Source organism: Aspergillus chevalieri, chromosome 3 (assembly GCF_016861735.1).
Source record: "Aspergillus chevalieri M1 DNA, chromosome 3, nearly complete sequence".
NCBI lineage: Eukaryota > Fungi > Ascomycota > Eurotiomycetes > Eurotiales > Aspergillaceae > Aspergillus > Aspergillus chevalieri.
The window spans coordinates 4,006,472-4,034,158 of record NC_057364.1 but is presented as its reverse complement, the minus strand read 5'-3'; the positions used below and the strand labels follow the sequence as shown (position 1 = coordinate 4,034,158).

The window sequence follows — 27,687 nt, the reverse complement described above, 5'->3', positions numbered from 1 at the left end:
TTAGGTTCAATAGGATTATTTAGTTGCTGGAATTCCAACGGTATCCTGGATGGCTGTCGCAGTTCATGTTCAGATTTGCCAATGTCAGTTAATCGGACAATTTCGAAAGATTCCACCATCAGCATCAGCCCGGACAGCCTGCCCCCGAAGCAGGGTGGCGTCAACGGTGCTCGTCGGCTGATCACATGGGCTGCGTTCGTTGCGATATTTCCCCTACTCCTCGTCGTCGGGATTATTGTCTATATTCTGATCCGCTATCATGTCCCCCGCAAGGCAGACGCAGACCCAACCCTGCGACTTCCCAGTGACCAGGATGATTCCAGCGTCTTCCTGGTCGATATCGATTCTGCCCGATTTGTCACCATTTCCAGCGTTGCAAGTACTGTGGTAGCATTATTGCCAGGGTTCATTATGATACTGTGCTCGTTTCGCCTGGCCAAGGTGTTGTCAGACACGATGCAGGAAGATCGAATCGCTCATTTGCCTACGCCGTACCAATTCGGGCTGTTGATTGAAGTCATGAACGCCCAGCTCGTCTCACTGTGGGATCTCATCTGTTACAGCCGTTGGAAGAAAATCGCCTTGAGTCCTGTTTTGCGGATGGCGGTTGGCTCGCTGGTTGTATCCTTGTTTCTAAGGTAAACTCACTCTCACTGTCAAGGAGACAATTAAGGCTAACGGAACAGTTATGCAATCTGGGTAGCTGACACTTGGCTTCATATTGTCACAGAAGCGACTGTCATATCCCAAGTGACACCCATAGATGCTCCAAATCACTCGCTAGGTTTTGATTTCTTTTCTGAATGCGCCGGCGTCCATGACGACACTAAGCATTTGCCCGACATATGTGTGCGTCTTATTTACGCTGTAGTCGATAGATCAGCACAGCCATATTTGGTCGTCAACAACTTGTCCGACACTTACCAGGTCAGGCAAGAGGCTCTGAACGACGAAGCCTTTTCGTATCTTGCCCCTGCATCGTCCCCGGCAAATATCGACTACCAGGCCCATACTCTCGCTGCCAGCAGTCATTGCGAGCCTTTTACTCAACAGTGTAATGTCCGCACTTTGAACGAGACTACGAGCATATTCAATTGCTCGGACAACTTCCACGGAACCATGACCGAAGGCGACGCTTTGAAAGGAACGGCCTGTAGCTCGGAGGGATGTGTGAAGCTGTTTACAGATGCAAGTCTGAACCACACAGCTAACATGAACACAGCCACACCATTCTATGCGGGAGTGATAGGGAATTTTCATCCGACCCAGGTTACTTTGGACAGCACTCTCACCAACGACTCACAAGTCATTGTCAACAAACAACAGTGGGTGTTCATGTTGCGCTGCGCCGTGCGCGTCCAGAATTTGACCTACTCGTTTGTCAATGGCTCGATGACGGCAGCTGAGCTGTCGCCTACGAACGATGATGTCCGCGCCATGTCGAGCCGATTTCCGCGTCTCGACACCGTTCTGATAGAGTTAGGAAATATGCTGCAGGTAGCCACAGCAGTGAGCAATACGTCACAGGAGATTGCAGATTACTACTCGACTTCGCTGCAGGCTTTGACGCTCGCCTCGACTGCAAACTTTTTCAAGCCATCACGCTGCCTTAAAGAGCAACTTCGGGAGACTGTACTGGTAACGCAGGTTCCCAAAGTCCCGTTATTTCTACTTGGGTCATTATGCTTGTTATTTGTTGCACTTAGCATGGTGCTGACGGGCACGGTGATCTTCGAACGCCCAACGCGATACCGTGATATTCAAGCGCGATTAAGCGTATTTGGACTTGCAGCCAGTCGGTTCGAAGCTGGTGCTGGTCGACGGGTGTCTGACATGGAAGATCTATTTGGAGAAAAGCGAGTTGGCAGCAGCCGTGTAGGCATCACAATGACCCCGAACGGAGGATGGGATTACTTTTCGGAGGTATAGCTACAGGTTCGAAATACATAATGCATTACGATTAATCATTCCAATGCCACACTGAACCAAGCCGAATACATGTAGAAGACGGCCCGAGCGCTTTACATTCGGAGAATTGCTCTCATGGCCTGATTTATAGTTGCCATAGCCGTCTTCGAAGCAAAGCAGCGAAAAAATCGCAGGGAATAGTATGAGTAACGAATGGTAATGGATAGTTCAGGATTATCAACACCCCTTACCGCTACTTTGTAGAACGTAGCCTGCCATCCCACGATCTTTAGCCGCCGGGGTGGGTAGCGAAGGAATGGTGCCATGCTGTACTTGCTCGGACGAATGAACGTTTGTTTCAGCCTTCTTGATAGGCATAGAACGCAGTTTTGGACAGCGCTTATTTTATTTCTCCTCGATTTTGTCATTTAAAACATCAGCCACATCTCCTCCAGCCCAAAGTAGTGGCCTATGCGCATTGTCGTTTCCTCTGCATTAGCCTTTTTGTTCGCGCTTATACTGTGTATCTATTCCCGTTCGGTCGAGCAAGTGACCGATTCTACGGAGGCTTCCGATGTGATGCCCTATCTATACATCTCTGTAGTTGGCATGGATATTAGGCAATACGCTGAAACTTCATTCTCGTCATAGCAAATGAGAGAAATTCCGCTCTTTCCTTATTTTCCTCTCCAGCCATAAGTCGAGCACATACGACCATAGGGTGTGGAAAACAGGGCTTCCCGTCCGCTCAGCCGTACTTAAGCCACACGCCGGCCGGTTAGTAGTTGGGTGGGTGACCACCAGCGAATCCCGGCTGTTGTATGTCTTTCGATTTCTTTTTGTTTGCGAAGCGAGCGTGTCTTCTACCAAGGAGTATATAAATGGACAAGGTATTCTATTTGTAGTATTGGTGAGGTTTTTTGCGCCGGGTGATCGGGCCACCATTCGCCGGACTCATACTGGGTCCGGCAACAGGAAGGTCGTGATACAGCAGGTCCAAACTGTCTGACGGTGATAAATTCAGTATGGACTACGTCATGGCCCTCGTTGGATCTGCCTTGGCTGCACATGATGTAAGAATGTATATCTTCAAGCTCTAATTCCACTGTACACTTCACTCATTGCCCCTTCCACGAACAACAACAGTCGCCATGGCTCGTCGCACTCGACCCAGCCAACGATGGCTCGCAAGAGATCCCGAGGCATCCCGAAAATGACTGATCAGCTTCATCCGGCAAGTCAAAGCCAAACCTGAACGACCGCTGGCCGACGTACTCCGCAAGTTCCAGCAACTTATTGAGAGCGAACCCAGCTTAGGAGACCTGACAAACGGCATGTTCAACGAGGTTCCCCGTGATGGCTTCTACGGCCACGGCCTCAGTGGCCGGTACGAACGAGTCCGCGACTATCAGCACATGCTCGAGCTCTTCAACGAGGTGCCCGACTTGCCTCCGAGATGGAACGAAAAGGCATCAAAGGCGGCATAGTGGGCGCTCCATTCAATGCCATCCTCCTGGCCGATGGCTACCCCGAGCGGACACGCGTTCTTCCTGAACAGAAATGTCAATTCCGCGCCACAGCGTGTCCTGCACGAATGGGGACGGTTCCTGCAGCAAGAGGGGTCTGCTGATGCAGTTGACAACTGGTTCACTGATAGTCCAGACACGTCTGTTCCACCCAACCACACTGTGGCTTCAGGTCCTGGGATGCGTTTTCCGTCCGTGAATTCTGCGAAGGGGTCCGTCCTGTTGCGGCGTCAGACTATGGAGGCCCTGTTTTGTTTCCGTCGGTGGGTGCTGTTGATCCAACAGCTGTAATCGCCAGTCCTTGCGAATCCGGTACTTACTGGCGATCGATGGCGGTACAAGCACGCGATACGTTCTGGCTCAAAGGCCAGCCGTACTCGCTTCCCGAGATGCTCGACTATGATGCGTTGGCACCCGCTTTCTCCAAGACACCGTGCATCAATCGTGGATCGAAGCTGAAGCTTATCATCGTTGGTATGCACCTGTGGCGGATCGGATCGTCAAGACTGTCCACGTCCCCCGGCGCCTTCTTCGCACAACTCCCATCGCAAGGTTTCCCGGACCCTGACTCCGACGGGCCAGAACTTCTCATTACGCTATCTCACTGCGGTGGCCACGCGCTGTCGATATTTATCGAAGCGGGCAACCCCGAAATAGGACTGAGGTGATTTATCGCGGTGGAAAAGATGTAGATCTCCAGCTGTGAGATCACCGTGCAGCCCGATCAGCATGTGGCCAAGGGGGAGCAAATCGGCATGTTTCATTACGGGGGGTTCGGGCCATTGCCCAGTTTTTCAGCCGGGAGTGAATTCGGAGTGGGTTAAGGCGTCGCCGCCCTTCTGTGGGGATTACTGTGTCGCTCCGAAGGTGATTCCAGTTCAAAGCAGCTTAGCCTGTGTACGTGAAGCGGGTTGGACGAAGATCTCGATAGCTATGTGCTTGTTCATAGGCTAGAAGTATGATGTATGCAGACTCCGATATCAATTGGCTGTTCGGTAAACATTAATTGTTTCCATACTTGTTACAGAGTAGTATCTACGTGTTGGGTCCAGGCTTGCTTTCGAATCACGGCCCCCTCTGTACTCCGTATAAACATTGTAAACATTGTAAACGGTAGCTGGCTGAAATTGATGCAACAATGCAGAATGGCATAAGTGGCGCTCGGCACAGCTGGGAGCTGAGCTCTGCAATGTAGCGGAATGTCGGTCAATGATGGCATCACTATCTGCAACTATGATAGCAACGACTTGCATTTCAGCTGAGCCCTGATTGTGTTGTGTCAGTCTCCCCGCACTTTAATCATCATTTTTTGAGTTGTCGTCTGTACGGAATACTCATTGCATTCCGGTCTTCTCTGGAAAGTGATATAAGGACTACATCGACCATCGAAGCCCTTCTACCAACTCAACCACATACCAAACAGATACTCAGCAACATGGCCTCGATTCTCTCTCCAGTTGTCGCGCAAAGCCTGAACAAGCCTGTCGATCAGTCTTTGAACGCTGGAGCTGGCTTCCGCAACCTCCAAACCCCATTCGATCCAACTGTCGATTGCGCAACCGAAAGCGAAATCGTCCAACATCTGCGCCACCTCGACTCGGCTCTGAAGGTCTACACCCCTTCCTCGCCAAACTACGAGACGCTCCGCAGCGTCTACAACAAGCAAATCTCTGCCCGGCCCCAGGCTATCTGTCGCCCGACGACCGTCGCCCAGGTGCAGGCGATTGTCCGTACCAGCACGCAACTGGGCGTGCCGCTGACCGTGCGTGCAATTGGTCATGCTTTCTTCGGCCAGTCTTGCATCGCTGACAGCGTCATGTTGGACATGCGGGAGATGGACTCGTTGACCCTCTCCCACGACCTGAAGACCGTTAACGTCGGCGGTGGCGTGCTCACCCGCAACCTGATCGGATTCCTCGATACACACGACCTCGTCACGGCGAGTAGCACGGCTGGCTGTGTTGGCTGGATGGGTTGGGCTCTTGCTGGTGGCTACGGCCTGCTGAACAGCTACGCCGGCTTCGGTGCGGATAACATCGTGTCTGCCAAGGTGGTGACAGCGGATGGAAATGTTGTCGACACTGCGGCCGACGATGATCTTCTCTGGGGTCTTCGTGGAGCTGGTGGAAGTCTGGGGATTGTTGTCGAGTCGACTGTGCGGACTTACGCCGTGCCCACGATGTTGGGTGGCCAGATCCAGTACAAGAAGGGCGAATCCGCCAAGGCATTACTAGGCTTGCAGCGTCTGCTCGAAGCAGGTGTTCCCGAGGAGCTCTGTCTGCAGCTTGAACTGTCGCAAAAGGATGCTGGCATGGCGGTTAATGTAATTGCTGGCTGGGTGGGTGATGCCGAAGAGGGCCAGAAGTGGCTGGATATGGTGCGCGGTCTTGCAGAGGTTCAGCTGGACACTGTCCAGCAGAGTGAGTAACCCTTCAAACCAATCCCTTAATTGTACAAGAATATTGACGTGAAAAGCCACCTTCAACGCTCTCCAGGGCCTGACAACTAAGGACATTCCTTTGTCCGCTCACACAACCACTCGCGGTGTCTCTGTCACTCGAATGACATCAGAACTCATCGACATCCTCCAGCAATCCTTGAGCCAGACAGGTGCCTCCTACACTGTCACTGGCCTCCTGAACTATGGCCGCTCCGCACATACCAATCCCTCTGCCTCGTTCGGCCTGCGTGAGGCGCACATCCAACTTTTCATCAACGCGTGCGACGAGCCTGAGCGGATGGTGGACGCTTCCAGATGGGTCAATGGCCTTGCCCACCGGATTCAGAGTACTGGTCAGGCCATGGAGGCTAGCTATTCTAGCTTTGCGGCGCCGGGAGACAACGTTAATGAGAGCTTCGGAGACGGATTGGACAAGTTGCGTGAGTTGAAGGCGGAGGTTGACCCCAAAAACGTGTTCTGTGGGCTTTGGAAGGCGGAGTAAATGGCATGACCCAGTGTATTAGGCACAAGTACGATGAGCGTATATAATGAATAACGATCTATATGTGATTCAAGTGATATATATTGTGTCCGTTTTGCGAAATAGTTTGTTATGTACAAGTGGTTGCCTGGGACAAGTGGTCAGACATTCATTCCAGAATATGTAACACAGATGGACTAAAGTGATTGACCAAGTAAGAGATATATTGATCGATATCGAATAGTAATCTACATGGGTTTGGGAATGATGCGGCGTATCAAAGAAATGGTTTTTTTTTTATTGCCGAGTTTCATATAGATCATGGACATTTCGAACACCACTGTATAAATACTTACCTCCCATCATTTCCAATTCAAAGCCAAGACATAACAAGATGAAGCTCTTTCTACTTACTCTTCCGGTCCTCGCGCAGTGCGGCGAAATCGTCTGGGACGGCCGCATCAACGCATCCACCACTGTTGACCACTTTGACCAGTGTACGACTAATTAGCCAATTCCACGAATATAAACTTGCTGATTTCCATGTACAGGGTCCTGGTCCAACCAAATCCAACCGTATCAATGGTACATCCACGGTGATGGCAAGACGGGCCGGTATCTGGGACTATCGACAGATTTCAAGAACCCCGCTCTGGATGATGGGAAGGGCATGAAGATCAGCATTGTACGTCTTTTCCGATGTACATTCAGAGCTCAACTAATAATCATGGACAGGATCAATCCTCCTCGTGGAACGGCCAACCGATGCTCCGAACTGAATTGATCCCGCAGACGACAGAGGATCTCGGTAGTGGACGGTTGATATACCATTTCTCGCTGCAGACAAGGAAGAAGAATGCGCCGCAGGGGGATGTCGAGCATCAGATAGCATTTTTCGAGGTATGTCCTGTCCCCTGTTTCGGTAGGTGTCTTTGGCTAATGGTAACTATAGAGCCACTTTACCGAGATCAAATACACCGGCAACACCCTGCACTGGATGGCAGACGGCGAGTCGCACTGGTCGACAAGGCTTCAGCCCGGAACATGGCATAACTTTGCGTACGATATCGACTTTGACAAGCAGATAGTCGGATTGTGGGCATCAACTGGAGCACAGCCGCTGAAGAAAGTCGTGAATAATGTATCTGCGTCGGCGTCTAGCAACTCGCAGGACTGGCATGTGGGAGAGTTGAAGACTGAACAGTCTGGAGCAAGAGAAGATTGGTACTGGTCTGGGGTCTACATCGAAAAGGCACCGGTAACACAGAAGATTTCGTGATTCATGACATCCGAGACTAGCTATTAATACAGTAGAGGTATCGACACGATGCAAACAAGAACCAAATGATTACCGCACAGTGTATCCTCCGTCAAGCTTCAGGTCGTTACCGGTCATGTAGGTACTGGCGTCACTGACCAGATACACGTAGGCGCCCTTGAGCTCCTTGGCGTTTCCGTTCCGCCCCATAGGGATCATCGACAGCCACAGATCCTGGATATCCTGAGGCACGAAGTCGGAGAGACCGGTGTCGATATACCCGGGAGAGATGCTGTTGACACGGGCGAAGTCGCGCCACTCGTTGGCCAACGAACGGGCCATGTGGATGCAACCGGCCTTGGCGACGTTGTATGAGGTTTGCTCCTGGGGGAAGTTGGCGATGTGACCGGACATACTCGAGGTGATGACGAAGCTGCCCTTGCCGCGCTGCTTGAAGTGCGCACCGACAGCCTTTGCGCAGTGGAAGGTACCGTTCAGATCAGTCTGGATGACCTCCTCCCAGGCCTGGACGGAGCCGTCGAGAACACCGCTGTCGGCAGTCTTTCCGGCGTTGGCGATGAAAGCGTCGATCTGACCAAATTCGGCAATGACGCTCTGCACGAGGTTGTTCACGCTCTCCCATTCACCGATGTTGCACTTGTAGGCCTTGGCCTTGACGCCATACTTCTCGGAGAGCTCCTTGGCGTTCTTCTCGCCACCTTCGGGGCGGGAGGCATAAGTGAGGGCGACATTGGCGCCGAATTCGGCACAACCACGGGCGGCTTCAATGCCCATACCACGGGGGCCAGAGGCACCAGTGATTACGACAGTCTTGCCCTTCAGGCTGAAAAGGTCGTGAAGGCTTTCGGCGGCGGGAACGGGGATAGGCATGGTTGCTTGCTAGAAGGACGGACTCGTGAAGAAATAGAAGAAATGGTAGTGTAGAGCGGTAGAGAGTAGAGTAGGGTATCGGATAGTAGAGTATACAGAGCTGTGAACTGATTGCAACAGAATTGGCCAGGAACTTAGTTCCTTATATGCTGCCGAGTGGGGAGACTCTGATGTCAACATTCCCGGTGTAGAGTCCTGTTTTGGGCGGTGATGTCATGCTGAGTCAGCTGATATAGTGGGATGTTGGCAGTTTGGAGAAAGAAACAAGAGAATTGACAAATAGAAAAGCCCGCAGAAGAGCAAAGAACAGCTACGAAGCCTCCATGACAGTCTGCCAAGTCGGCGCCGGTCAATCGCCGGTTGACACTACTTAATTGCTTCCGGATCGAGTAACCAGCCCTAATGACGTACTGGACTTGGAGACCCCGGCCTATGTGCATGCTCCGAGGGTTCTCCAGGTCAGTCCACAATCATATACAGAGTCAATGATACCATGCAAGTCTCCACGATTACATACTCTGCTCAGTGATGCTCGAATATGTATGCATATTCGGCAATTGTACCCCAGATTTCTCCGGTGGTGTCATCGGTCCTGTCCGCCTCGGTATCCCGAAGGTTGTCTATAGAAATTTCCGAAGAATGACGTCTCAGGCAAATACTAAACGGTTTTCGTCTTTTTATTTGAAAATTTTTTTCCTATTTCTGCTCTCTTCCGGTGATTTTTTCATAGTATACTCCGTAGTAAAGCATCATGGACGGCGAGCAGCAGCAAAAGCCCTCATTTTTTGGCCGGTGAGCTTCCCGGATCAGCTTGACACTATATATACTTTGGTGGATTGGCACTGACTATCCAGGATATGGTCGCGCTTCTTTTCCGATCAAGGCAAAGAGTCCCTTCGCAACAGCGCTGATATCGAAATACATAGCTGGAGTGGACCGGATGACCCTGATCACCCGTTCAATTGGAGCTTTTCCTACAAATGGGTCTTGACGATCACCATCTGCTTCATGTATGCCTCTACAGAACTCTACAAGAGATCGCGACGGCTAATGATTCCGTAGCTCCGTCCTCACCGGCTTACCAGCCGGTTCCTACGGCGCCGGAAACGATTATATGACAAAGAAATTCAACGTCCAGAATAAGCCCTTCCCCAACCTGTACTGGGCCACCACGTCGTGGAACATGGGTGCGGCCTTCTGGCCGCTTATCTTCGTGCCCTTCACGGAATCGTCGGGTCGCATGCCGGGGTATTTTGTCTCGTATGTCATCTTGATCATCTCGCTGTTCCCGTCTGCGTTTGCGCCAAACTTTGCGACACTAGTCGTGACGCGGTTCTTTGGCGGCGGTGCATCGTCCGTGTCCATCAACATCGTTGGTGGCAGTATCAGCGATGTCTGGCTGGGTGATAAGGCACGTAGTCTGCCCATGTCGCTGTTCGGGTTCACGAGTGTGATTGGAATTGCCTTGGGACCGTTCGTCGGGTCTGCCATCCAGGCCATCCACAAGGGCGCGCCGTGGCGATGGATCTTCTATGTGCAGATCATCTACAACACGGGCTTGCTTCCCATCTTCTGGCTTATCCTGCGCGAAACCCGCCCAGACGTGATTCTCGCGCGACGCGCGAAGAAGATCCGAAAGGAGACTGGCCGTCCTGTCTACGCAGAAAATGAAATCAGCTCCACGCACATGTGGGAGAGACTACGACTGTCCTTCGAGCGACCGACGCGCATGCTGCTAACCGAACCCGTCGTCGCCTTCTTCACCCTTTGGATTGCGTTCGCCTGGGGAATTCTCTTCCTGTTCTTCTCCAGCGTCGTCCAAACCTTCAACCAGAACTACAACATGAACACCCTGCAAACCGGCACTGCCCAGCTAGCCATCTCCGTCGGCGCTCTGATCGGTCTCTTCATCAACCCCGGCGCGGACTGGATTTACCTGCGCTCTGCGAAACGGAACAAGGAAACCCCTGGCAAACCCATCCCCGAAGCACGACTGTACACCTCCGTGCCCGGCAGTCTGCTCTTCGCGGGCGGCCTGTTCTGGTACGGGTGGTCGAATTTCCCGCATGTCCACTGGATCGTGCCCACGTGTGGTGTGGCCTGCACGGGACTGGGTATCTACTCCATCTACATGGCCGTAGTTAACTACCTGACCGATGCATATGAAAAATACGCGGCGTCGGCGCTGTCGGCTGCGTCGTTGGGACGGAATAGTTTCGGTGCGTTCTTGCCCTTGGCGTCGCCGCAGTTATTCTCGAATTTGGGATATGGATGGGCTGGTACGTTGTTGGGATTCATCGGAGTTGCGCTGTCGTTGGTGCCGGTGGTGCTGGTGCTCAAGGGGCCGGCGATTCGTCGGCGGAGTCCGTTTATGCGGGAGGCGTCGTGGGCCGGTGGAGGAGAGGATGAGAAGGAAGAGCCACAAGATGGGGAGGCCGCATGAAAAGTCAATTGTGTAAAGGAATATGTATAGCACAAAATTGTATGAAAGGAGACATTACATAGCACAAAGAAAGCATGTACAGGATGACAGAAGACAAACTCTGGTCGGAAACGATTATTGTAAAAGTCAATACCGAGATGATGGGACTCGATCAGCACAGACCAAGAGATCGAACAATCATTGCCCAGACTATGCCGGTCAAGAAAAGAAGTGCAAAAACCGCTAGACCCAGACCGGGGAAAGACTAGTCGCTTAGGCAATAGTAGATGGTCAATCACCTGAATTAGGCAAGAGGCATAAGCTTTGCTAATGAACCCGTCAAACTCTGTTCGTTTCGCATTTTCCCTCCTGTGTCGTCGTTCCTTCTTTTTATCCCGCCCCTGCCCTCCTCACCTCACGGATGTTTTGTTCCTTGAGCTTCAGTATGCACTATGGTCAGCGGCCGCAGTGAGGTTATCACCATTGTCACCGCAGTCTTCTTCGCCATTTCACTGACGACGGTGCTGCTGCGATGTTTCGTGCGATTGCGGGTGGTGCGGGCCTTTGGCTGGGATGATACATTGATGGTGATTGCCATGGTGGGTTCTGCATTCCTTCCCGGCGAGGCGAAATTGTGTTATATTAACCCCGACAGATCTTGAATACCGGGTTTGCAATATGTGGCTTGTTGGGTGCGAAGTACGGCATGGGCAAGCGACTTGAATATTTCCTCTTCCATTATGACTCATTTCACAAGGCGTTATTTGTATGACCTCCGACTCTCCTATCCTATTTACACCAATTAACAAAAAACAGTGCTGGTGGCTGGGCCAAGTCTTCTACATAACAACATGCATCGTCGCCAAAACCTCGATCATCCTGTCGCTACTCCGCATCACAGTCAGTCGCATCCACATTGGTATTCTCTATGGTGCCATGGGGCTCAACATGCTTGTTGGATTGCTCTTCTTCTTCTTCACCATCTTCCAGTGCACGCCTGTCAACCACTTTTGGAACCGCCTGGATCAGGACTCAGGCAAATGCATTGACGTCTGGGTCCTTATTGCCATCGCCTATCTGTATAGCGTTGGCGCGGCCATTACTGACTTCATTGTTGGTCTGCTTCCAGCATTCATGATCTGGAATTTGCGCATGTCGCGGCGGGATAAGATTGCCGTGGGCGGGATTTTGAGTCTGGGCTGCATGTTCGTTATTCCCCCTTTGCGCCCGCGTGGAATAAACTAATTCAAGTCGCGTTGCAGAGCAAGTGCCGCCGTCATCGTTCGCATCCCTTACATCCACCACTACGCCGACAGAGAATTCCTCTACAAAACCACCAATATCTCCATCTGGTCCAACATCGAAGCCGGCCTAGGTATCACCGCCGGCTCCCTGACGACGTTACGCCCTCTGATCCGGTTCTTCCGCGAAGCCTCGACGGGCTCCCACAGCTACAGTCGCAACCCGGGCTCGTACCCGCTGTCGAGTACGCTGGGGAATAACACGCCATACCATCAATCCAAACTGGAACACGAGGACGCACAGCAGCTGTGGCCCGGTGGCAGGGACGTCGAGGCGTATGGGGTGCGTACAGTGGTGCTAGGAAATGGTCGAGTCGCGGCTGCCCCCGCGAATAGCAGTGAGGAGGAATTGAATCCGCATCCAAATACGGTAATGGGGAGTCGGGAGTTGGGCCGAATGCGAAAGGGGTGACCTTTTTCCTTTGTTTTCTCTCTCCTTTTCTTCGTTTGCTCTTTGTTTCGTTCTGTATATACCCTTGACTATACTGTCTACTCGCGGTCCTACGATCATGTATTATGCGTTAGGAATAGATATTGGTAATAGCCTTAGTATGGAGACCAACCAAACTCGAGCTCAATGGGGCTGCCAAGTGCACCGAAATACCGATCAGCGCGGGGGCTGCACCGAGCGGATCGTAATAAGCTATTGATTGTGCTGCCTTACTGGTCTTCAATATTGCATTGATCTTTTTTCAAATTCAAAACTCGGTCTATCATGAGCAGTCGATGCTTACTATTTGCACTACAATACAGTACATGCGTTGATACACCTCAAATACATACAACTTCAGTACTGTAAGAGAATAAGGTAAAATACCGCCACTAAAAATAAACTCTAACTTCTGCATAATCCCACACTAAGTGGAGCCGCTAGTCGCATGCGGGAACGTGTTACATCCCCACGTGTAATCGTGGCAATACAATACGGATACTTATGGTACGTATGCCAATACCGGAGAATTTCCTACTTCGGCTCTATGCTCTATTATGCCATGTACTCCGTATTAGTTATTGCTATATAGTGTACTCTCTGACTCGTTTGACACCAGTCAACATCGGGATTGTCGGATCAGTGGAAGTGTGTCTGTCCATCTTAAAACAGAGACCCTGATAAAGTTGTGTTGGTCTGCAACGCCTGGAATTTGAGTCGAGGACATCATCGTAACTCTCTTGAATCTTGGCTGTTCGCGCCGTTTTCGTATAGGAAAGTTTAAATTTCAACGGTCGAGAAAATGGACCCGTTGGAAGTTGAGGGGTGTATAGTGGAGTATATCGGTGTATATATCCTGGAGAACATTTACTACCGGTTCAGGAGATCGAACCAATTGAACAGAAACGCTAAAGGAATTAATGATCATGGCTAGAACCTCTATCTATATACGGACCTTGGTTAATCTATGAATCGCTATGATGCATTCGCAACAACCCCTCAGCTTCCTCGTCATCGTCACCAGCGCCACCGCGGTCTTGGTTTAATGTCTCTGCCATGGCGACCCCCTCTCGTCGCCCCTTGTCCGCATTCACCATCCAAACCAATGGGATCGGGCATAGGATCAACACCGCGATGAAGAAGAAGCCCGAACGTACCTGCCCAGTCGCGTCAATGAGCACTCCCACAATCGCGGGCCCGATAAACGAGCTGCCCTTGTCAGTAGCCGCGTATAAAGCATAAAACGCTGCCTCGCTGCCTGGCGGGATCAACAGTCCGAAAAATGACCGGCAGTACGAAGACAAACCTCCTGATACCACACCATGCACAAATGCCAAGGGGAAGATCTCCCAAGGCTGCTGCAGGCCGATCACGCCCCAACGCTTGAAGAATGGAATATATGCCAGCATGCCGTACAGCGGGATAATCTCAAACAATCCAATGCACAGCATGATCGTGTGGTTGGATTTGAGCTGGAACCGTCGCGAGATCACCGGCCATAGGAACGCTCCTGCCATGCCAGACAGCGTCGCCGTGATGGACAGCAGACCCACAGAGGTCGTGCTCATCTTCAATTCCGTCCGTGCAAACAGAATCGCGGTACCTGATACAGTCGCCATCGCGTCTGACAACAGGAACCATGCGACCAGAAACACAATGACTTCGCGCAAGCGCACGGCCACTTTAATGGTCTTCCACAACGATCGCCATGCGAAGCCCATTAGACGCAGCCAGGCGCGCCATCGGCTCTGTCCTCCCGCCACGTCCAACGGAGGCCCCGGCCGGTTGCGAAGCCATCGGCGACTGACCAAGGTGAACGAACCCCACCAGATGCCTACCAGCAGAAGCACCAATCTCGTCGGAAGAGTTCCAGATACCTTTGACACGGACGTTTTGTTCAACGTAACCAACAGTAGGATACTCAGAATCTGTACAAATACCGCCGCACAGTAACCTAGTCCAACGCCTTTAGACGAGATGCGCGTAGACAGCTGCAATTCCGGCGATGTCGACTGAGCCCTCTTTCCTAGGTCGGGTGTCCCTTGTTCGAAATCATCCTCCTCATACGGCGGTGGATCAACCGACTCTCCGTTCGGGTTCAAGTGCGGAAGCTCCTCGCCACGATCCTTGTATTCTTCCTGAATAGATGGGTCATTGGCGACCAACACCGGGAGGAACGAATTGAGCACGACAAACGATGATCCCAAGCACGTCACGCCGACCACGACCAACAATGCCCCGAGCACGAAAACCGGCGGCGCGACAAAAATAAAAAGCATGCTGGCCACCGATCCGATCAATCCGAATGCGACGAGGAGCGTTTTTCGGTTGTTTTCTGGCGAGTCAGCGCGACTTCATTCGCATTCGCAAGGCTGGCAGCAAGTATAACACCCACCATAATCCGCCAGAGCGCTGAACGAGATCAACGTCAACGCCTGCACCAACACCGCCAGCGAAAATGTGTACATGGCGAAACTGGCGGTATTGATCTCCAAACCTAGCACCCCCACCACGCATTGTTCCTCCCCTTCTGCACGTCGAAATGCGGGTGCTGTTCCATTAGTGGATTCCGCGGGCGATCCGGGGCCAACGCATGGCAGATGGCTAGACTGGAGTGTGCCTCGTTCACGAGCCAATTGCTCCAGGGTCAGGGGTAAAAATGAGCCTAGACAATCCCGGTCGCATTGTTAGCGTTGCCAATAGATTGCAATATAAAAAGTAAAGGCATTACCATACCCACACCACAGACCGCAAAGACCTCGGCCGCAATGCCATACGCATACCATCCGCGGATCTCCCGTTGGCTAGTCGGCGTAGTGTCTTCGCCAGGGTATTTGGGGGGGCGATTAGCCGAGGTAGAATCGGAGGCGATGACCATTATGGATTTCGGTCTCTTCACTTCTTTCCGATCGAGGAAAAGAGAGAAGGAGGAGGAGGAGATGCGTCGGTTCGTTTGCGGAGTGTCACGGGATGCTGAGTCAGCAGCGGAACAAGGCGGGAGATCACGTGAATACTATTATCTTATCAAGATCAGATTAGATCAGGGCAAGACATGGACTTCAATCTGGAACTGGCACTGAGAAAATCAGAAACAGTACTCAAGGACAAGCTACAAAGATGGACAACAGACAAACTCAAAGAAGAGATAGAAATTGACACAATGAAGATAAAGAACGGCCAGACAGCAGTCTGGTAATGAAGGCTGCTTCAAGACGACGACTCTGTAGAGGAAGGTTGAAGTGTCAAGTTCAACAAACTATACTCGGAATGCGCCCACTGCAATGTCTTTAGTCTACGACTTCCATTTTATTGCTGTCGCTGCTGCTGCTGGAGTAGGAGCAACGCTCTTCCTGCTCCTTCCTGCGCAGTAAACAGCCCTCGTTCCTTCCCGTTTTGGAACCATTGACCTTCTCCTACAGCGGTCACCACCCTCCGTGCTCTTTTACTCTCCTTCTCGTCATAATTCTCTCGCTACTATCTACCCTTTTTATATCATATCCCCCCGCATTCTCGTTTATCTCGTTTTATTGTCCTAACGGTTTACTCAACTCTACAGCTCCCCCTGGCTGCCATCATGCCTAACCAGCAGCGGCAGCGAAATGGTTTTTCCAAATTCTGCCGGCGAAGGATTAGCACAGTGACCTCCTTTGTTTGCAACAATGACGGCAAGCAGATCCTTCTGAGCCCTGCATTCCGAGGTATTGAGAGCCACATCAAACTTCAGGCCGACGACGTTGGTCCCCATGGCTCCATCCTGCGTAAGGAGCACACCACTGACGCGGATGATGGAGGCCGTTTCCCCTGTCTTTCCTGGACGCACGGGAACCTGGACCATCACAGGTCCTACGCTCTGATTTGTGAGGATCTTGACGCTTCGTACCCCGACCACATGCACCATGGCATCTTCTACAACATCCCCCCTGCTCGCAGGAACGCGACTGTCAGCGATGTTGAGAAACAGGACGGCACCAACACTCCCCGCCTCACCACCACATCTTGGAACTACGTGAAAACCCACGGCAAGAAGTCGTATCTCGTGCCTGACCCTCCTGCCAATGAGGCAACCCATCGCTACGTCTTTACCATCATCGCTTTGAACCTGATGCCGCTCAATTTTACATGCCCGAAGAAAGTCACCAAGAAACAATTTCACAAGGCAATCGAGGGAAAGGTGATTACTTGGGGGCAGTGGATTGGTTTGTTTGGCTCTTTCCGTCTCACAGGGATGCCTGAGCCTAATTTTCGTGACTATGCTAGGATCGTTGGCTCCTCCTACTGACGATAACGCCACCACTGATGGTCAGGCCTTCGCTGGTCAGGCTGCCACTGGCCAGGTTTCCGCTTTCGCCGGTCAAGCTACTGCCGGTCAAGCTTCTGCTGGTGAGGCTTCCACGGGTTGCACTGGTGAAGGAGGCGTGACTACGACCGCGACCTAGACAGCGATTGAAGGTAAGCCTGTGTCGAATGACAACTGATTCACGCTGGGAACATTCAAGAAACACGACTTTGATCTATTTTAATACTGGGCGTTGTGTGCTATTGTCTGCTGGAAGGCTGTTGTTTTGATTATTTTTGATACCTGTACCTAATATGACGATCGTTAATGATAACCAGGACTTGATACGGTTATCACTTGCCCTAACTATTGTAGTAACGGTATTCGGTCATGAATGGACAGATCGTTGATTTTGAAACTACCGGACTATCGACCTAACATCCTCATCCTCATCATCACCATCTGCAACCTTCGATCCGTTTCCATCATCATTACCAACCGTCCTCGTGCCCCTGTCCCCGCCAGCATCTCTTGCGTACAGAACCGAATCCGACGAATAGTTGTTAACAACCCTCCAAGCCTGGTTTGCAGAACCTGTTTGACAAACGTATATTTCTCCTCTTGGGGTACACGAAAGCTCCCAACCAGTAATGGACATGCCTCAATCTGAGACTTGAGAAACGTGCCTCCCCCACCCCCGCCAGCATTCGGGCCACTCGCACTCCCACCCCCAGCCCCCTTGGGGGAAGGATACCTCCCAAACACCTCCTCCACTGCCCCAGGGCCCGCTCCAGGAGAACCAGCCGAAGAAGCCGTAATAACCTCCATTGCCGAAATCAGACTATCAATACTAACCATGAGAACGGTAAGCAGCGTCAGTCGAGTCCCCGCACAAATTGAGCACTGCATTATCGTCTCAGCAAGATTCTGCAGTCCCCGCTGAGAAGTTAAGATTGCATCGATGGTTCCAGCGGGAGCTATGCGGGATGCGGCGCAGAGAGTCATGTTTACACGGATAATTTCGCGGAGAGTGTGCTCGTGACATTGGCACTGACAGGTGTAAGGGTCGATATTGGTGTTGATGTCTAGGGGTGTTGGGAGGGAGGATGTGGATGACGGGTCGGGGAATTGATATTCGTCGTAGGGTCTTCGGGGCATGGGGCCAGGTGCTGATGGAGGGGGTGGTTGTGGTTGGCGGAAGGGAAGGTTCACATTGCCATTATGGTTATGGTTAGGGCTGGTGTCGATTGGTGGTGAGACGGGAGTCGGAAGCGAAGGGAGTGTGTCGGCCGGGGAAATTGAGGTGTCCATGTCCATGGGCAAGAGTGCCATATCCATGTCGAGGGTGTCGGGGCTAGACTGGAGAAGGACGGGATCGTAGTAGGGAATGTTGTGGGGATCTGGATCGGGAAGGCTGGCAGACGTTGCTATCGAGTCCAGCACACTATTCTCCGTCACGGCATCCAAGATTCCAGTGTCTGGGAGATCGGTGATGAAGTCTTGTAGCCAGCTATCGGTGAAGTCGATATCTGACAAAACCGTCAGCGCTTCCCTCTTTCCTTCGTCTATAATGGTTAATACCTTGCGTCTCCTCAACCTCCTTCTTCGGCTTCCTCCTCCTATCGTCCGGGTCCCTCTTCTTCGCCGGTCTTCCCAACCGCCTCGAGACGCTATAGACACAGTCGATATTGTGCTTCTGGCACCGTCGACACGAGGGTTTCTCATGGCTGCAGCGGATCTTAGCCTGCTGACAGGCGTTGCAAGTCGAGCGGACTTTGACGCTTCGAGGAAGGGTCATTGTATTCATTCAGTCGATGTTGTTTCCGACAGTTCTGTATGTATGTGGGACCAACCAGTAAGACTCATTTCTGAGACCACTATGGTATATATAGCTGCATGTCTGAATCAGCCTCTGACCTCGGCACATGTGAGGAATGCCAGGTTTCACTGCCCATCTACAGGGTTTGCAGCACAGTTACACAGCCGTTTTTGCAAATTCAACAGTACTAAACTCTGTTCTTTTCAATTAGCATTACACGTACCCCTCCTTTCTGGTAGTATCACTACAACTCGTTACGAGCGCTAGTGCTGGTACAAGCAACCTTTAATGAAGTCGTCGTAGGAGCCACTTCACTAGCCACAGGTTCGCCCCCGTTCTCAACATAGAACCAGTTCCCGGCAAGCGGACTTCCTAATCCCAATAGCTCGACAAACTCTTTCGGATCGAATCCAACGCGTGCTTCTTTCGTAGCAGGGAGGATGTGCTTGTAGCATTCTGGGAGCTCGTAGTCATCCGGCTTCTGAAAGAGGAGGAATATATAGCGATGGTGCGATCGTTTTGGTGGTTGTGGGGGAATATACGCGGCCGTCTGCTCTGACTCAGGGTCTTCGTATAAAAGACCTGTTTGGCAGTCTGCACGTAGGGACTGAAGCCAGTGCAGGACGATGGTGGAGGTTGTTCCGTACTGGACGTCTGGGTCGATGGTCAGGAGGAGGTACGGGCTTGTGCAAGGGAGAGTGGTTTGAAGGATTGGTATTGGTTTTGTTTCTACATTAGCAGTTAGGCCTTATAGACGGTGCTCATTGATAGTTGGTATATACCGGCAATAGGAAGTGTGTCGCCGGGGGTAATCCACCAGCTATTCGGATATCGCATGTACAGGTAGCCAGGGAGGGCAGACACCAGAGGAAGAAGAAGTGTTGACAGCATCGTTATATGTTAATGTTGGAAATGAAGAAAGGGATATCTTGAATCCCTTTATTTGAATCGAGACAATTGACATATACCCCCGATGTCACACATCGGCAATTTAATTCATTCTCTACAAACCCGCCACTGCAATCCCCTTGAATAAACCAGCCCCAACAACGGACTTGCCAGCAGCATCGCCATCCCAACGGCCGAATATGTCCATCCAATTCCCCACCGGCTGCTCAGTGGGTGCACTATTGCCGTCGCTGCAGCACCCAAAAAGCACCGCACCAGGTTATTCGCCGCCATGGCTGTCGCGGGCGTGGTATAGTACAGGTCGACGATGAGGACGTTGAGAACGTTGTACGCGGCTGTTATAAAAAGCGATATGAGGAAGACTAGTGTTAGACTGACAGCTAGTGGTGGATGTAGAGAGAGAATCCAGCCGTAGGATCCGACAGTTGCTGCTGCTGCGAGCTACTCTTCATCAACTTCGTTCATAGATACTAATAGAAGAGGGGAGAAATACCATCATGGGCAGGCCAATCTGCAATCTGGTCCGCTCGATTGGGAATTCACCGTGATCTTGCTTCTGGTCCCTGGTTACTGGTAACCCCATCCTTATTCGCATGCGGCGATAGTTCCAGTCCACTAGCATTCCGTTCACTGTAGCACTGAAAAGCGAGCCTAATCCAGCTGGAATAAAGCTTAGGCCGATACCCAAGTCTTGTAGATCATACAGCTCATGGAACTGCACCGGTAGTCCAGCAGTGACGGAATAGTAGCTGGCATAGATGATGCCATTTGCCAAAAGCACGAATCCGGTAGGTCGATGAAATAGAAGGCGCAGCGTACCAAGCGGATTGGGAAATGTTATCTTCGGTCGACGAAGCTCACTATCAGTTCCATCGCTCAGAGGGTGACCACGCCCCTTCCACCAGTTGAAGACCGACCGATTCCAACCCCTCGCCTGGACAGACCCATCCCCCACAATCCTCCGACAAGTCTCGGGGAAAAACAGAACTAATGGCACAAAAAACAATACTGCCATAACCCCTAAAAACCAGAACACCGCCTGCCATCCCAAATACTGACTAAGAACACCGCCCAGTATCGGCCCCAGTGACGGCGCGAGGATATTCCCCAACGATGCAATTCCCATGTACATGCCCCGTTCGGCAGAGGTGATTACATCTGCGGCAACGGCGGACGCTAGCGCTACGGTGCCACTACTCCCGCAGCTCTGCACGGCGCGGAGAATAAGCAAAGCTGGGTAGCTGTGTTGTAGGGCGAGAGCGATGTTACCGGCGATGTAGATGGTGAAGCAGAGAAGGTAGGCCGGGCGGCGGCCGGCTTGGTCGGCTAGAGAGCCCATGAAGGCTGGGGCGAGGCCTTGGCAGATCTGTTCATTAGCTAGCGTTCAGGGGACCAGTGGCAACTAGGAGGATACCATGTAGGTGGTGATGGTGAGGTTTATCTGCGAGCTGGAGACATGGAGATCTCGGGCAATAGAGTTGAGCGAGGGATAGTAGATATTAGCTGAAAAGGGAGAAAAGCTCGATGCTAGAGCCGCTGTGAGGATAAGAAGACGTTTTTCGGACGAAGTGAAGACGGAATATGGAGAGAGCAGAGGAGTATTCTCATTTGATTCGGACATCTTGACTTGCTATCCACTGTGTGCGCAGTATACGAAGAATAACTACAGGTGATGCTCCAGGTTTTTTCTCTCCCCCTCATCTCCTGTATAGATATGCGAAGGCCGGAACAATTTCCCCCCTGTCACTGTATAGAGCAACAATCGTTAGGCTTAAATCACCGAGATAGCCAGGATCACTACTTACGCATATATTCCCGCCAATGGGCCATGATACCCACGACACGCTGAGCCAACATGGCTGCCGGGATGATATCAGCCTCGAAGCCACTACAAGCGTTAGTCGGATCTTTCTGCTCCTTCACATATAATCCAAATGACATACCACCCGGAAAGCACGAAATGCCCGTAAAAATCCGCATTGGGATACAATCCACGACGCGCAAACCACTCATCCCCCGATGCAACCTGCTCGATTCTCTCGGCGATTTTCAGCAATGGGTTTGCTGCAGAGTCGAGTTTGAGATCGCAGACGAGTTTCTGGATAAACTGCACGCGTGGATCCATTCCCTTGTACGAGCGGTGGCCGTACCCGAACAGCTTCTGCTTGCCTTGTTTGACTTCCTCGATGAATGAAGACACGTTATCTACGGTTCCAATCTGGCGTAGAGCACGCTTTGCGGACTCGGTTGCTCCGAAATGGAGAGGACCGTATGCTGCGCCGGTAGCGGTGATGAGACAGGAAACTGGGTCTGTCTGGGAAGACGCCGTAACTAGTGCAGAGAACACTGAAAGAGCCATGCCGTGATCGGAGTTGAAGATGCCAAAATATCGATAGCAGGATAATTTGACGGGATCAGGACGTCCGGTCGATGAATCCACCAGACCTGCCATGACGAAGAGATTCTCGAGGTAGCTATTGTCTACGGAAGGAGGTGTAAACGCGATACCCTGCCGGTGGCATCGAATGACCCCAAATGCGACGGCGTAGGTGGCTATGGTATAGATAATGGCATAGTCTGCTGTGTTGGGATCACGGTAGAGATCAGGCTTCGTGGATGCTGGAATCATTTCTGGTCGAGAGGCTAATGAGGCGCTGAGTCCGGCCATCAAAAGCGGTAATGGCGACGTCGTTTTTCTGTTTTGTTAGCAGTGTAAATGTGCGCTGGCTTGAATCTTACGGCAACGCTCGGATTGTCTGGAAGACAACTTCTGGGACCTCCAACATGGCCGTGGCCAGTCGTCGACTCAACGCCTTTCTTTGCTCGGACGATGGATACGCTCCCCAGACCAGCAGATGCAGCATGTCCTCAAAGTCGCTGTCGATGTCCCAGAGATGCTGCAACTTGTATCCCCGGAACAGTAGCAGGCCCGTATCATGGTGTCTACGCTGTTAGCTCATCTAGATCTCTTGTTCTGGGGAAGAAAGCATACGAAACGGTGATTCCCGTTTCGACAACGGTAGTATTCTGCAATCCGGGGTCGTGGACTCGAAGACCGGTCGTCTTCTTTAGGTCGGATGCGAGAATGGCATTATGTTGGATGGGAATTTGGTGCTGCGCATTCGTCCGCGAATCTGTTATGTTGAGAGTTTTTGCCATTGTCTTGGTGATTTGTTGATCTGTGGTAGAAATTTGCTTGATACGACCCGGAAATATATACTGGAGGGATCCGAACATGACCAAAAAAAAAAAAGCCGTGGTAGAAATACCCGATAATATTCATTAATATTCATACGATACATCGCTCATCACCCGACATCAATCCATGCCCTCCCATTTACTGCGGCATATGCTCGAAGGGCTTAGCCAAGTGCTCCGAGCAGAACGGCAACTTGCTGGCGGTCCAGATCTCGGTGTCCTGATTTCATTAGCCATTGTCTTCGAAGAAAACAAGATAGGCGACTTACGGGCTTCAATGTCTTCTTGATCTCGGTATCGAAAGTGCCGGCCTTGAGGGCGATAATCGGGGGCGCAGCCTCGGGGTCATGGGCGATTGGCGAACCGCACTCGCTGCAGAAGATACGGTGGACGGGCAGGTTAGAAGAGCCATTGCTGGTGTAGGTCTTCGTAGGACCGTTCAGCTTCAGAAGGTCCTTGGGGACGATGGCAACGAGGGCTGTCAATCATTAGTGTACATTCCGCATATGTTAAAATAAAAATAACGTGGCATACAGTAAGTCGAGCCACTCTGACGCTGGCAGTCATCGCAGTGGTCATAAGCTGTAGCGAGCGGCTGCTCGATGTCGACCGTGTATGTGACGGCTTTGCAGAGACAGTGACCGGAAATAGGCATTTTGGACGAGAGGCAGAATATAATTGGACTATAGACTGAATGATGATGACAATTATGAGGACCTTTGGGAGGAATGGAACAGGTATTTATACCCTCTCCGGCCTTGTGTTATCCGTCAGTCTTTCGCTGTTTCTCGGTGGACTTTGACTTCGACCGGAATTTGTCATTATTGCATCGCTCTGACCGGAGCTGTAAGTGTAAATGGTCCTAGTGGGCACCGATCAAAGAATCGCTGCTAACATTGCCAGAGTGCGAGAGACGGGGATCACGATTGGATCCGATACTGGGATTACTGGCTTAATTGCTTCGCCTGCGGAGCCAGCATGATTTGTCAAACCAGGCGATCATTCAGCGATTTGGAATCCGAAGAGCCCTCGATAAGGTGTCTCTACTCAGCTGACGGCCAGCTGAAAGACTTGCGGACAGATCTCAGCATATTGACTTTGCACTTTTTCGGAATTTGTCAATCTGTGTGGCTGACCGGAAGGAAGGAAAAGGAACAAAGACGAAGAGGACAAAGAGGACACGGATATCTCTCCACATCCGCCGGGAATAATAATGATTTCAAATTGCCGTACAGGAAGCGTCAAAAATTAGATTCAATAATGTGTACGGAGTATCCAAAACAAAGACCAAAAACCACTCAACCAACGCCATTCGGGTATCTGTGTCCAATCCTGAAGCTACTCGAGTTCCGCAACAGACTGCTTTCTTCGTCTAGGACGCGGCCGTGCCAGCTCCATCGAGACCGACGCGGGGACGTCATTAATCCGGATCTCTGGCGGTGGCGCTAATCCCGGAGATGCTGGTGGTTGCTGTGGTTGCTGTTGTTGTGCTTCTGATCCTCCATGACCCGCCTTGCCAATAAGCCGATCCACCAAGACCCCATGCGACCGCCGCATCGTCTTCTTGACAAACCCAGCCGACCAGAATGGACATCGCAGATCGACCTCTTCGCGCAGGTACAAGCCTTGACCTTCACCATTCAGACCGTCATTCATCTTTGTCGCGTCGGAGCCCGCCTGACCTCCCTCGCCTGCCTCCCCCTCATCCCCCTCTTTGTTTCCCCCAACACTCCAAGTAGCCCGAATATCCACTCCCGTCGGCGCATAAACATGTGTCCGGAGCCCGCGGGGCAGATCCCGGAAACTTCCTTTGTAGCTGATTTTCCCCCAAAACAGTTTCCCGGGCAGGAATGAGATACGGTCCGTCAATTCGTACCAGGTCCAGTCGGAGGCGCGTTCCTCGTCCGGGGCGGAGGGTGTCGGTTGGCAGCGGGAGTAGCGGATCACCAGCGGATTCAGCTCGATCATTTCCTGGTGATTATGTAGTGTGTCGATGACGGTTTCGCGAGGGATGGTCGCGGGGAGGGTGGTCGTTGTGGTGAACACGGTGCGCTTCATGGCGTCTCCTTTTCCTCTCCTTTCCTGAATACCCCTCGGTCAGCGCCCGCCCGTGATAGATATCCCGTAAGAACAACCTGAGAGACATTTGCATACCGTCTTGAACAATCGCGATGCGGTTAAATAGAAAAGGAGACCAGCCAACACAGAGAAATCGCATCCAACAACATGATGATTATCCAGCAAGTGACGTGGGTGAATTGTGGCCAGGCTATTGCCCAATAGTCCTCGTGTTTAACTTTGTCCCGGATTGGCTTCAGAATAGGGGGGAGCACAGGTACAGTGCAGAGTACTATATAGATCGACGATTCTGCAGAATCCCCGGAAATTGGGGAGATCTAAGTGTTTATTTGGCTAGAATACAAAAATGTGGTAGAATACATGTAGAATCCTCATGTGACACATTACCAAGGCATCAAGGCATCATTGGCTGCCTCGTCGCGCATACTCGATCTTGTCGGCCGCACTCTGCTTCGATCAGTCTTGTCCAGCGCGGTTTAGGTGAAGATACTCACTTGCATCTGTGCCGCCATGCCTCCTCGTGGATTCTGTCCTCCGTATACGGTCGATTCAGCGTGTTGAGCCTCTCGCGCATCATCCTTGGTCACGTACACCGGCACATCGACAGCCACAGGAGGAAGTCCTAATGCCTCGTTTCGATTCGCGATGGAGCGAACTTGAGCAGATACGGAGCCGGCTTCGGGAGGTCGATTAAATGCGCGTCCCTGTTTGGTCAGAACGATATCCCACCTGCAACGACAGATGTTTGTCGACACACCTCGGTAGCTTGAATCTCCCGCGCATCTTCCTGCGTAATATGACTCTGAGGCTTACGCGTGAGCTCGTCTATCTTGGTATCAAAATTCATCTGCCTCATCGCCAAGCTCTGTGCCGTCGCTAAAGCGCAGTCAGTTAGCCATCACCTGGTTCAGAAACCATCGTCTTAGGACCCGCGACGACGAACCCGCTGGCCCTCCATGGACAGGACCGGAGCCGGTAAGTTCACTTTCGACCTGCGAGATCACCGAGACATCTTCGGCTGTGATGCGCTGGCCGGCTTCTGCTGCCCGCTTGATTTCATCGACGGATGGGAGGTCGAAGCTCGCGGAGGGGAGATCCGCGACGGGCAAATCGGAGCTGGTGGTCATTCGATCAACCATTTTGGATGGATATTTCTTTACTCAATAGCTTGATACTGGTTTTCGAGAATATCGAGAACTGAAGCGTTTATGTACTTGCCGCTTAAAGAGCGGGTGATGTCACTCTGAATACATCTGTTTGCCTTCAAGTCTCCAAGGCAAATCGAAGGCTGGTTCATTGGTAACAATGGCTTGGTTTGCCTACATCTATGGGGGCGTAAACGCGCCCAGGCTACTGTTGTCATCTCAAATTCACCAGCCACATCTACTCAGGCTACGCAACGCCCTACCTCGCCATCCATGTGTCTAATTGTCGTGTCCGAGCAATTATCGTCCATCACCTGATAATGAACCTCAATCGAGTATAAGCTCAGCTCAAAGTCAACCCGTACGACCATGCACGTCCTACCGTGCAAAGCACAGAGACACGAAGCTAGGCTGCATATCTCCCTTTTGCATTGACCAAGTCGCTGCAACGGTTCATCCGCCGTCGACCAATCGAACCAAACATGGCGTCAACAGACATCAGGTCTCGATTCGGGAACCCCGTACGATGACTTGTCCGGCGGCTACACAAGACACGGGCGAAGCTGTACGATGAAACGCCAGGCGGCAATCATCACACCTCAAACCGTTCAGGATTCAGCCGCAGCCAATGTCACCTGGCGCTGAGGGCGAGGTTATGGGAAGACCAACGAGAAGACTGTCCCACTGTTGCATTTTGAATCAACCGCCAACGCCTTCCCCCCATGATGAATCATCGATGTGGGCATCTCCTCGGCAGCCTGCATGGGCATAGTATGGTGCTGTGGCATCGTAATCACCTGGCGATGCTCGTTTTTGGCAATCGGAGAAAATCTGGCCAACCCACCATCAACAAAGTCGTATAGGCCCTGGAGGATAGCTGAGCACAGAGTGTCCGACGCTGCCCCTCCAACCTTGTGCCACGCTTGTTGATGGCTGATGCTGTCCGCGGACATGTGATGGGGTTGTACCTCGACAGTCGACGGAGGCCGGGCTCGATTATTACCAGTCATCCTAGACTCGAGGCGTTATTTTCACTTTGCGTTGGACTGCAATTTTCGTTTCGAGGTGAAATCGGGCATTATGGTTATTTTCACTTGTAGCCAGACGACGGAGGTACCCGTGATCGAGGGCCTGGGCCAAGCCAAGCCAGCAAGACAGGGAGTCCGGGAGGGGATTCGAATTCAGTAGAGAACTTGGCATGTGGTCTAGGTCATATACCGGTGCGTGCTTCATCATAGTTTGTAGACATCGTGACGCCATGAATAGCCGTCAGTCAGATTTGCCATCAGCTCCGCCACTTGCTTTCAGCTGTTGATGAACGGCAACAGCTCTTATATACTCATCACGCTCACTTGTTCGGTGAATTCAACCTGCATTTGCCATGTTCTTTTTATGCCGGTATCTACGGTCTTGCCGGTACCGGCAAGCGGACCAATCGGATTTCGGGAAATTCCTCGATGACGCAGGACCGGCAGGCCGTGGGCCGGTTCCGGGTTCTCCTTTGTATATGAAAATCGACCATATTGGTGTGTTCGAGCGATCCTGATATACGAGAATATTGAAAATAGTAGTTTATTGCAATTATATCGTCGAATAGCACTTAG

At 51.7% G+C, this 27,687-nt stretch overlaps 19 protein-coding genes across 19 annotated transcripts; 9 read left to right on the top strand and 10 right to left on the bottom strand.

Annotated features, from left to right (window-relative positions):
* Positions 1-81: 81 nt before the first annotated feature.
* Positions 82-1,929, top strand: ACHE_31397A (uncharacterized protein; the record flags this gene model as incomplete). Its single annotated transcript, XM_043278122.1, has 2 exons — positions 82-638; positions 687-1,929. The coding sequence occupies 2 exons, from the start codon at positions 82-84 to the stop codon at positions 1,927-1,929; spliced, it is 1,800 nt and encodes a 599-aa protein (XP_043135932.1).
* Positions 1,930-2,976: 1,047 nt separating this feature from the next.
* On the top strand, positions 2,977-3,395 carry ACHE_31396A (uncharacterized protein; the record flags this gene model as incomplete). The annotated part of the gene is made up of 2 exons (XM_043278121.1): positions 2,977-2,981; positions 3,134-3,395. 2 exons carry the CDS (start codon positions 2,977-2,979, stop codon positions 3,393-3,395), a joined length of 267 nt encoding a protein of 88 aa, XP_043135931.1.
* A 15-nt stretch (positions 3,396-3,410) lies between these two features.
* Positions 3,411-3,725, top strand: ACHE_31395A (uncharacterized protein; the record flags this gene model as incomplete). Its single annotated transcript, XM_043278119.1, has 1 exon — positions 3,411-3,725. One exon carries the CDS (start codon positions 3,411-3,413, stop codon positions 3,723-3,725), a length of 315 nt encoding a protein of 104 aa, XP_043135930.1.
* Positions 3,726-3,763: 38 nt separating this feature from the next.
* On the top strand, positions 3,764-4,102 carry ACHE_31394A (uncharacterized protein; the record flags this gene model as incomplete). Its single annotated transcript, XM_043278118.1, has 1 exon — positions 3,764-4,102. One exon carries the CDS (start codon positions 3,764-3,766, stop codon positions 4,100-4,102), a length of 339 nt encoding a protein of 112 aa, XP_043135929.1.
* Positions 4,103-4,869: 767 nt separating this feature from the next.
* ACHE_31393A (FAD-binding oxidoreductase) lies at positions 4,870-6,376 on the top strand (the record flags this gene model as incomplete). The annotated part of the gene is made up of 2 exons (XM_043278117.1): positions 4,870-5,854; positions 5,910-6,376. 2 exons carry the CDS (start codon positions 4,870-4,872, stop codon positions 6,374-6,376), a joined length of 1,452 nt encoding a protein of 483 aa, XP_043135928.1.
* A 373-nt stretch (positions 6,377-6,749) lies between these two features.
* On the top strand, positions 6,750-7,634 carry ACHE_31391A (glycoside hydrolase family 131 protein; the record flags this gene model as incomplete). Its single annotated transcript, XM_043278116.1, has 4 exons — positions 6,750-6,852; positions 6,907-7,040; positions 7,091-7,255; positions 7,308-7,634. 4 exons carry the CDS (start codon positions 6,750-6,752, stop codon positions 7,632-7,634), a joined length of 729 nt encoding a protein of 242 aa, XP_043135927.1.
* A 69-nt stretch (positions 7,635-7,703) lies between these two features.
* ACHE_31392S (SDR family oxidoreductase) lies at positions 7,704-8,504 on the bottom strand (the record flags this gene model as incomplete). Its single annotated transcript, XM_043278115.1, has 1 exon — positions 7,704-8,504. The coding sequence occupies one exon, from the start codon at positions 8,502-8,504 to the stop codon at positions 7,704-7,706; it is 801 nt and encodes a 266-aa protein (XP_043135926.1).
* Positions 8,505-9,255: 751 nt separating this feature from the next.
* Positions 9,256-10,947, top strand: ACHE_31390A (putative MFS multidrug transporter; the record flags this gene model as incomplete). The annotated part of the gene is made up of 3 exons (XM_043278114.1): positions 9,256-9,296; positions 9,359-9,514; positions 9,567-10,947. 3 exons carry the CDS (start codon positions 9,256-9,258, stop codon positions 10,945-10,947), a joined length of 1,578 nt encoding a protein of 525 aa, XP_043135925.1.
* A 431-nt stretch (positions 10,948-11,378) lies between these two features.
* On the top strand, positions 11,379-12,639 carry ACHE_31389A (putative integral membrane protein; the record flags this gene model as incomplete). Its single annotated transcript, XM_043278113.1, has 4 exons — positions 11,379-11,525; positions 11,582-11,692; positions 11,743-12,131; positions 12,189-12,639. 4 exons carry the CDS (start codon positions 11,379-11,381, stop codon positions 12,637-12,639), a joined length of 1,098 nt encoding a protein of 365 aa, XP_043135924.1.
* A 983-nt stretch (positions 12,640-13,622) lies between these two features.
* On the bottom strand, positions 13,623-15,535 carry ATG22_1 (MFS transporter; the record flags this gene model as incomplete). Its single annotated transcript, XM_043278112.1, has 3 exons — positions 13,623-14,992; positions 15,053-15,322; positions 15,394-15,535. The coding sequence occupies 3 exons, from the start codon at positions 15,533-15,535 to the stop codon at positions 13,623-13,625; spliced, it is 1,782 nt and encodes a 593-aa protein (XP_043135923.1).
* Positions 15,536-16,231: 696 nt separating this feature from the next.
* Positions 16,232-17,093, top strand: ACHE_31387A (YbhB/YbcL family Raf kinase inhibitor-like protein; the record flags this gene model as incomplete). Its single annotated transcript, XM_043278111.1, has 2 exons — positions 16,232-16,853; positions 16,915-17,093. 2 exons carry the CDS (start codon positions 16,232-16,234, stop codon positions 17,091-17,093), a joined length of 801 nt encoding a protein of 266 aa, XP_043135922.1.
* A 266-nt stretch (positions 17,094-17,359) lies between these two features.
* ACHE_31386S (Zn(II)2Cys6 transcription factor domain-containing protein) lies at positions 17,360-18,731 on the bottom strand (the record flags this gene model as incomplete). Its single annotated transcript, XM_043278110.1, has 2 exons — positions 17,360-18,462; positions 18,515-18,731. 2 exons carry the CDS (start codon positions 18,729-18,731, stop codon positions 17,360-17,362), a joined length of 1,320 nt encoding a protein of 439 aa, XP_043135921.1.
* A 265-nt stretch (positions 18,732-18,996) lies between these two features.
* ACHE_31385S (YbhB/YbcL family Raf kinase inhibitor-like protein) lies at positions 18,997-19,643 on the bottom strand (the record flags this gene model as incomplete). The annotated part of the gene is made up of 2 exons (XM_043278108.1): positions 18,997-19,481; positions 19,535-19,643. The coding sequence occupies 2 exons, from the start codon at positions 19,641-19,643 to the stop codon at positions 18,997-18,999; spliced, it is 594 nt and encodes a 197-aa protein (XP_043135920.1).
* Positions 19,644-20,041: 398 nt separating this feature from the next.
* On the bottom strand, positions 20,042-21,000 carry ACHE_31384S (putative MFS efflux transporter; the record flags this gene model as incomplete). Its single annotated transcript, XM_043278107.1, has 2 exons — positions 20,042-20,095; positions 20,155-21,000. 2 exons carry the CDS (start codon positions 20,998-21,000, stop codon positions 20,042-20,044), a joined length of 900 nt encoding a protein of 299 aa, XP_043135919.1.
* A 458-nt stretch (positions 21,001-21,458) lies between these two features.
* ACHE_31383S (putative citrate synthase) lies at positions 21,459-22,820 on the bottom strand (the record flags this gene model as incomplete). The annotated part of the gene is made up of 4 exons (XM_043278106.1): positions 21,459-21,549; positions 21,605-22,357; positions 22,401-22,604; positions 22,654-22,820. The coding sequence occupies 4 exons, from the start codon at positions 22,818-22,820 to the stop codon at positions 21,459-21,461; spliced, it is 1,215 nt and encodes a 404-aa protein (XP_043135918.1).
* Positions 22,821-22,998: 178 nt separating this feature from the next.
* ACHE_31382S (GFA family protein) lies at positions 22,999-23,514 on the bottom strand (the record flags this gene model as incomplete). Its single annotated transcript, XM_043278105.1, has 3 exons — positions 22,999-23,079; positions 23,129-23,337; positions 23,394-23,514. The coding sequence occupies 3 exons, from the start codon at positions 23,512-23,514 to the stop codon at positions 22,999-23,001; spliced, it is 411 nt and encodes a 136-aa protein (XP_043135917.1).
* Positions 23,515-24,197: 683 nt separating this feature from the next.
* Positions 24,198-24,917, bottom strand: ACHE_31381S (uncharacterized protein; the record flags this gene model as incomplete). Its single annotated transcript, XM_043278104.1, has 1 exon — positions 24,198-24,917. The coding sequence occupies one exon, from the start codon at positions 24,915-24,917 to the stop codon at positions 24,198-24,200; it is 720 nt and encodes a 239-aa protein (XP_043135916.1).
* A 423-nt stretch (positions 24,918-25,340) lies between these two features.
* ACHE_31380S (uncharacterized protein) lies at positions 25,341-26,077 on the bottom strand (the record flags this gene model as incomplete). Its single annotated transcript, XM_043278103.1, has 4 exons — positions 25,341-25,385; positions 25,433-25,642; positions 25,696-25,814; positions 25,882-26,077. 4 exons carry the CDS (start codon positions 26,075-26,077, stop codon positions 25,341-25,343), a joined length of 570 nt encoding a protein of 189 aa, XP_043135915.1.
* Positions 26,078-26,736: 659 nt separating this feature from the next.
* ACHE_31379S (uncharacterized protein) lies at positions 26,737-27,093 on the bottom strand (the record flags this gene model as incomplete). Its single annotated transcript, XM_043278102.1, has 1 exon — positions 26,737-27,093. One exon carries the CDS (start codon positions 27,091-27,093, stop codon positions 26,737-26,739), a length of 357 nt encoding a protein of 118 aa, XP_043135914.1.
* Positions 27,094-27,687: the final 594 nt, after the last annotated feature.